At 44.7% G+C, this 8,211-nt stretch overlaps 1 protein-coding gene across 1 annotated transcript; it reads left to right on the top strand.

Annotated features, from left to right (window-relative positions):
* The first annotated feature begins 294 nt into the window (after window positions 1-294).
* Window positions 295-3,406, top strand: LOC148160223 (uncharacterized). Its single transcript, XM_088004340.1, has one exon. It carries the CDS (start codon window positions 657-659, stop codon window positions 3,240-3,242), a length of 2,586 nt encoding a protein of 861 aa, XP_087860466.1. The 5' UTR covers window positions 295-656; the 3' UTR covers window positions 3,243-3,406.
* The last annotated feature ends 4,805 nt before the right edge of the window (window positions 3,407-8,211 follow it).

Raw genomic sequence — 8,211 nt, 5'->3', positions numbered from 1 at the left:
GATAGATAGATAGATAGATAGATAGATAGATAGATAGATAGATGTAATGTGTACGTCTTTCACTGAGCCACGGTATTCCAACTATTTTTGCTCATCACTCCTTGAATGATTGCTGCAAGAGTTTTGTTTGCAGGTGATGCATTGTTGTTTTTATATGACAGTGTGATTCTAATCAGGAAAGCTAGCATCTAAGCTAATACTGGGGGGCTGGCTGGGGGTGGAGGTTGTCTTTGGGGTGTCTGAGCGGGTCCCATGAATCGGGGATGGCGCTGTGTACAGTGTGAGTGAGTTTGCAGCCAAAGTTACACAGCGCAGGCAGGAAAGTTTTTCTGGATACGACAAGTGATCTCAACTTCTGTCATGCGGACGTTCAGAACAAACACGTGGACTAAGGACTTTACAAAATAAGGACTGTCGTGCAGTTACATGGAAGTTTTGAGGGATTTTCCTCCTTGTCCTTGCGGGTGAGAGCAACGCTTAACCGGACTGCTGGCTTCGCTGCTGCACGCTGTTTGTTTCAATGGACTGCCGTGGGTTTTATCACTCTGTAAGTTGGACAAAAACTACTGCATGCTCGGAGACAAGTGTTCAAGACGAGTTATGACCTAACTTGTTGACGTTTTGCTATGTAGCCTAGCCTCGGGGGTTTAACAACCATGAACTCTCCCCGCGACCAGGAGCTGGCACCCTTATCTCGCAAACACCGGCTCATGGCTGCATCGATGCCCGGTGAGGACAGCGCATTGCCCCGCAGCACTTCCAGGGCTGATCGGAACGGATTGGGGGGTCTCGTTCACTGTTTTATATGCGGGAGCGGGGTCACACCTGGGAAGGAGTTAAGGCTGCAAGTGACATATCAGAAAGAGAGGTCGCCTTTTTTCCCGTTTCTCCAAAATCAAGAGCCAGCCCCGGGTGCGTGTGAACTCAGCCCGGATGGCTGTGCGCTGGTGTGCGCCGTGTGCCACTGCTTCCTGACGGAGCAGTGGAACTCATTTGAGCGGAGCAGGACGCCCATCGAAAAGCGCATGTATTGGCTGAAACGACCCTACCAGTGCGACTCCAGGCGGGTCCCACAAGAGTGGAACATCTCCTACGACCTGGAAAGGAGAATCAGCGTGGGCAGCCACAACTACGACGGAGGCGCAGAGTCTGATTTCTCATCTTTTTCTGAAAACGAGAACCTCTCAGACCAGGAGATGGATCTGGTGGAGAGAGTGGGCAAGGACAAGTGTCTGAGGGCGCCCGTCAAATTCCCAAGAGACAGTAGCAGGAAAAACAATGTCATTAGTATTAAAAGCAGCCCGGATTCACAGCGGGCAGTGCGTTGCGCGGTGGGTGTTTATGACGCTCGGGAATTGCCTAAAGCTGAGAGTGTGCAGCCGGCAAGGCGCGGGGCTAAAATTATGAATGTCAGTCAGTCATCAGAGGCTCCGCTGAAGCCCCAAGAGAGAGTCCCTCAGCGGTGCTGTGGCAATTCTCTCACTGATACACCTGTGCGAGACAACGGGGTCATTATGCGCAACAGGCGCTGGTTGGAGGAGGAGAGTGTCAGACATGTGGAGCAGCATCAGATCCAGCGTGTGGCCGACAGCAGCTGCGCTCCGTCCAGGCATCCATCTCTGCTGCATCGAGGGAGAGCCGAGAGCAACTCCAGCGCCGCGCCGTCCCCCGTCATCCCCAAATGCAACTCGGCCGTTGCGAGGGAGATCAACTCTGACAACTCCGGAGAAGACCAGGAGATAAACATCACAAGTGACGACGAGCGGGACATTCGTTGTGCCAAAGCAGGGCCAACGACTCAGCTGAGGGCTGCCTCAGATCCTTCCGCCAGGAGGGTCTCCCATCACCCTGCAAGCTCCTCTGCAGAGGAGCGGGTTTGTTATATCTGTGGTTCTGGACTCAGACATGGTGCCCATTTCAAAATCAGTGTTCAAAAACAGGAGAGGGCGCAGGGAGAGCCCTTCTTCCCCTTCCTGTGGCTCCACTCCGCTCCCCGGGGCGCAGTGCCCATCAGCCCCTCAGGTACAACCATTGTCTGTGGCAGTTGCCACTCCTCTCTCATGCAGCAGTGGGAGAGCTTTCAGTTGGCCGATGTACCTGTCCTTCAGCGCCTCTATGTCGTCCCCCTGAATCAAACTTCCAGTGCTTCCGGTCTCCATCCATCCCAACACAACACGCTTGACAGACGAACTCCAGGTTCCCTGGAGGTCACACCTGAACCAAAGCCCTCCCATGAAGCATGTTTCCTCTGTGGTCAAGAGGGCAGAGGGGATTTGAGGGTCGTGTATGCAAAAGCTGGCATAGGGAAGTCCCGTGCTGTGATGTACTTTCCTTTCATTGGCTTGTTGCCTTGCCCACCCAACGCTCAAGCGGTGAAGAATGGCCGTGTGCACTGCTGTCCACAGTGCCACGCTATTCTGCAGGATATCTGGGGCGCGTATCGACTCAGCCTCAGCGAAGACCTCATCACATCTGTCAGCTCCTTTCTCGTTCGGTACCATTCCTCCTTATCCGCCGATGGGTCCGGGCCCGTCCACTCTCAGGTGGGGGTGGTCTCTCGCCACAGCAGCTCCCTGTCGGTGTGCTACCTGTGTGGAGCTGAGCTGAGTGCAGGTGCAGAGTACCAGCTGCATGTCAACCCCCCCAGTCGTTTTGTGGAGAGGGAGCCCTTCTTCCCATTTCTCACAGTTTACCCGCCTGCACCAGGTGCTAAACCAGTCGATGCCACAGGCCTCGTGTCCGCCTGTAAACTTTGCTACCACGACCTGCACTCTCAGTGGGCACAGCATGAGAGCAAGGCCCTGAAATCCTCCAGCCCTTTTACCTCTGGCGTACCTGGTGCCAACTCTCACCCGCCGAGCTCCCAGTGGGCCCGTCAGTACAGCTGCGAGGCCTTTGTGTGCTTCTTCTGCAGGCAGGAGCAGCACAGGCAAGGCAGGCTGTGCGCCGTCACTGTGGCCAGGCTACCCGTGTTCCTGTACGCGCCCCGCAGCCCTCGCATGCTTCTGGTGGATGATGGCAGGAGGCTGGTGATTGGTTCGTGCGTGGATTGCAAAGCGGTGGTGCAGGTGGGACAGAGCATGCTGCAGGATGGAGCCACGCCGGGACATGGAGCCGCACTTGGAGAGAAGAGTGAGCCTGAACTGGATTCCCCAACACAGAAGCACAAGGTAAGAACAGAACGAAGTGGTGCCTCCTGGGTTGTGTCATCCATAACCTGCAATAATTATGGTTTAAAGTAGCAATATAATATCAAAACTGCTCACTGCTCTGTGCTACACTTTATTCTTTCCTGGACAGAAGGAGTAATTCTCCTGTGTGCGTCTCTGTCCGACTGAAAAGAAAAGGAAACTAAAATATATATTTTTTTTTATCAGAACTCACGTCTATAAACAAAAGAGGGAAACTATGGGGATCCGGAGGCCATGGCCGGTCCAGTGTTTGCTGCGTACATGTGTTTATTTTAACAAGCATGACTGAGTATGTGTCACCTGGTGCTAAACAGTTTGTTTTAGTTTGAGCACACTGAGGAGCATTTTCGAGGAATGCAGTTTAGAGCTAACTTTTATTGTATTTATTGTGACAACGTTGAAAAATCTCTTTGCAAGGAGGTGAAAGGGTTGAGGTCAAGTTAATCCTTCAGAAATATGGTCGGATTTGTACCGTGTCCACATTGTGTGTGTGTGTGTATCAAAAGAAGTTTGGCAGTAACTCATGCTTGACGACAGGCCATTACATCTCAGCAGTTGTTCGGGCTGTTTTCTTATTTTCCTCATTTAAATGACAAACTAGAGTCATTTTGGTGAGTTATAAACAACCTTTTTCATAAGTCCTCCAGATGGGCTGGCTCACTCAACTGTACGTGCACACACTTCCTCCGAGGTTAGATCATTCATTCACTTGATTTTCTTTTTTCTTTCTACATTTTTTTTAAACTTCCCTCAAAGATATACAAATTAAAGCTCGAAACAGACTCCTGATTTGTTATTTTATTTAATTTTTTTCCCAGAAGATGATTTACAAAGCTGAAGAGTGTGTGTGGGTCTTTGTTGAGCACACCTTCCTGGGCAGTGAGGGATGGGTGATGCGTAAATGAAGAGATGAGGAGTGTTTAGACAGCCAGCTGCCCCTATGAACAGATCTCTCATGCAAACAAATACTGACTGTCTAACCATGCCGGACATGTGAAGAACATCTGTGGACGCCATTCACGCAGAGCAGCCTCTGCTTTCACAGACTCACACTCTTCTGTGTGGAGCTGTCCACTTAGTCCTCCTTCTGCTCCTTAAATAAGTGTTGGACATTTTTATCATCATTTTTATTGCTCCCCAAATTAAGACTTTGCACTTATACATTTTTGCTATGATCTTGTGACTAGTTATTCTTTCTGCCAGGGTTATGGGGATCATAATAGTTGGGGGTGGGGGGTTCACTGTAGGGGAGGGGGAAGTTTTAAGTGACCGCTTTGGACATTTTTGGCCTGAGTAAGCAAGTGATCTCATAGCTGAAAAAGGAGCCAGTGGTGTTGGGAAGAGGTGCTGCAAAATAGCCGCAGGGCAACAGGTGCTTCGTTCTTTAGTGCCATGCTTTTTGGCTGGAGAAGGTCTGTCATCGCTGGGGTTTGAGCTGTCAGTGGGGAGCTCCCATCTGGTTCCCTTTAGTGCCCTGTGCGCGCACATCCAGGGTTTGGGTTTGGGTCGGTTGAGTTCAAGTTGAAGGCTGCACGGCGAAGTGTCAAACGGCTGCAGAGTCGTACCTTACCGAGAGATTCGTAAGAATTAACTTTGAAAAATATGACGGTGGACTCTATTAAAGAAAGACACATTCAAACTTTGATTGAGGTTTGTAGTTAGGTTGATGTGTTCGCAGAATAAATGAGAGATTCGAAGACAGTGGATCATATTTCCCAATTGTTCATATAAAATCCAAAGAGTAGCACAGAAACTAACAGCTACTGACACAACCATAAGTCAGCGCAGTTTATCATTTGTTTTCCTGCTCTATGTTAATTTAGTATGTTAAAAAATATAGCTATAATCATTTCACGTTCAGCTGAAAATTATGTTTGGATTTCTTAGAATTCTGTTAGCAAAAACATTTTTTAAGGTGTTAAATGTTAAAATAGCAAAAGCAAACACTAAAGCGTCCATATGTGTATTGTAACTGTTCTGTAATGAGACTTGGATATACGTTCTAACTTCTAATAGTAAAATAAATGATTTAGGTATAAATGTGTTAAAGCAATAATAAGTCAAAACACTACTCAGAATACAGAAAATTGTTATTAATAAGGGACTGTTTTAGGGGTGCACCGATTGCAGTTTTCTGTCCGATCGCCGATTACCAATATTTAAAAAAAAAAATCTAACCTGCCGATTCCGATTTTGGCCGATACCAATTTATTTTTTTTTGTCTGAAATGTTGCTCGATATAGCAAGAAAGTTGCTGAATTGGCAACAGTGGGGTTAGTATTAACAGTAAACATGCAGGCATGACCTGGTGGGCTCGTCTGTCAGTCAAACCTCTCTGACGGGAGAACAAAGGACAGTGGTTGATTTTCTGACCTAGATAGGATAGGATCTGCTTCACATGTAAAAATCGGCCGATCACCGATCTCCCAAAATGAAGGAAATCTGCACCAGTAAATCGGCTGGCCGATAATTTGATTCACCCCTCGATTGTTTGGATTACTTTCATCCTTTTCCTTGATTGCAGTGTGAAACTAGTGCTACTTGACGTTACCACATCCCACATAATGCACATAATGGAACTTTTAAATAGACAAACTGTAAAACATGAATAAATTGTGTCTTCATCTGCCATGCTACCAACTCTAGACTCTTTTAAGTTTACTTTAATTGTTTCATTCAAAAATCAATAATGCATATTAATATTTCTAATAGGATAAATATCAACAGAGCAGTTGCATGCTGCTCTGTTGAATTAAACATTTTAAAGGAATAAAATATATTATTTGTTAAATATTCAAAGATGATTCTTAAATTAGTCCTAAGAGCAAACTGTCCAGGATTTTAATTTCTAACTGGCTGAAACACCATGTTGTAAGCAGGTTTTGCACTTGGAAGGAAAATGTTTATTCTTGTATATTACAATGATATTATCATGATTGTGTGATCAGGCGGAAGAAAAAAACCCACTTTCTGGATTTCACAGTTCTATTATTTTTTGATTTTACTTGAATTGTTATTTTTATTATTTTACTCATTTGTTCTCAGCATGTGTGATTGATGTGGATGACTGATATTTAGTCTACATCATTTAAAGAATGCATTTTATCATTTCCCAAAAAACACGTTGATCCCCTTATGATGCTGCCAGAACGGCAGGAGAAGCAAAATTAAAAAAAATACAACCAACAAATTTAGATGTGATGTCAGAAAGGGTGATAAAAAGCTGCCAGGATTAATTATTTGAAGATGGAAAAAAGAAGAGCAGTAGGAGGATAAAAAGGATCTGTGGGGTTAATTGGCTTCAAACTGCAGCTTGAAGAAAATAAAAGAGAGAATTTTTTTATTTCATCAATTAATCATTAAAGCTAATAACACAGCACTGAGTATCAGAAAGGACATTCAAAGGTGTTGTGGCTATGAATATGATGTTCACGTGTGAGTGCGTTTCATAAAAGCTGTTTGTATCGCGTGTAGCGTATAAAGTTGCTGCAGCTGTGCTCCGCTCTCAGCGCCGCGGTCTGACAGACGGCCTCGCGTTTCAGTGGGAATTCTCTAGGATTTAAAGGGGTTTAATGTGAAAGCTGTTGAAGGTGGGTTTTGATTAGCTCTCAAAGCTTTAATCGCTCTCTTCCCGCTAGTCTGACTCTGCGCTGCATTCCTGACCACGTCTCAATGGAGAGGTCAGATCCAGAGAGCAGATGAGACTGAGGTGTTCTGGCTTTTCTTGTCTTTTCTGTCATATCTGAGCCTGGTGGTTTAGCTGTATCCTCTATACGAAGCTACCTGTGATAATGCTGGTCATAGAACTACCACAACGCTCTTTAAACTAGGTGAAACCTTCGGTTCTGCTCCAAAAAAAATGCCCTTCAGGGTCTATACTTTAAGTGAAGTTGCATTTCACTCAATAGTTTGTTGCTGTGCAATGTGGCATCTTTGTCGTTTTTTTCAGTACTTTCTGTTGTTTCGCTCTCGACTGAAGCTTAAATTGCAATCTTTCCAAGAAGTTTACAGTGAAGTTAAAATGTGACTAAACACAAAAGAAATAAAGTGTTCATTGTCACTAAATGAACATTTCCTGGCAGGCAGCTGATGTTGGTAAATATTTAGGAGAGAGGAAGAGTGATTAGGTTTTCTGCCATCCTTTGCTTGTTGGTGCAAATTGACAAAGTGTATAGTGGTGAGTGATCTGTGCGAGAGCTGCCAGGGTAAGGCTGTGTTTCATTTGATTTGAGCAAAAGGTTTTAATTTTGAAAGGAAAATACATTCGACATTGACTGAGGAAGTTGAGGTTTTTCGACAAATCCGGTCCATAAACAGACGAAAACAGATTGAGCTTCGTCATGAGATTTTGTTTCAGAAAATGAGAATTTTATGATCAATTGGTTTTGCAACCTCTTTAAATAAAGGTTAAATGGATATGAAATCATCTGCTGTTGCAGAGAAAAATGATTTTTACACTCCTATTGCACTCTTGGACTTGTAATAGCTGCTCCGGTGTTATGTCACATACAGGGAGCATTCGTAATATATAAAAATAAAATGTCATTCAGGTCTCTGTGCCTGCCTGTCTGCGTTTGCGCTGGTTGTAGACGTAAAGCAAAGTGCCATGTAGTTATATTTTTTAAATTTCAGATTGTTACAATCTAACATGTTGATTCATAGTGTAGCTTGATTAAGCTATATTCAACTATATTCATTTTTATTAACATTTTTGTATTACAATCTATCGAAATGAACCTGTAGAATGACTCAGGCTATACTTGTCAGATAAAAAGCATGAGGAGACTGTATTACTCAGTATTTACAATGAACACTGATGATTTAATTGGGCAAAGAAAAACAAAGACACTACACTAAATTTACTCTGCTGATACGTATTAAATGGAAGTTAATGTCTTTTATTTGCTACTTGAAGGTCCAACATTTATCAATAGTTAGATCACACTGTAGGAGCCTCATTTTCACAGTTCCCCAAGAAAGCAAAACACATAATAAAGGACATTTCTTACCCTGGATAGAC

This window comes from Poecilia mexicana, unplaced genomic scaffold, assembly GCF_051168715.1.
Source record: "Poecilia mexicana isolate PSO_F unplaced genomic scaffold, ASM5116871v1 scaffold_3, whole genome shotgun sequence".
Lineage (NCBI taxonomy): Eukaryota > Metazoa > Chordata > Actinopteri > Cyprinodontiformes > Poeciliidae > Poecilia > Poecilia mexicana.
The sequence above is the reverse complement of the archived record's forward strand: the minus strand, read 5'-3'. Positions and strand labels throughout refer to the sequence as shown.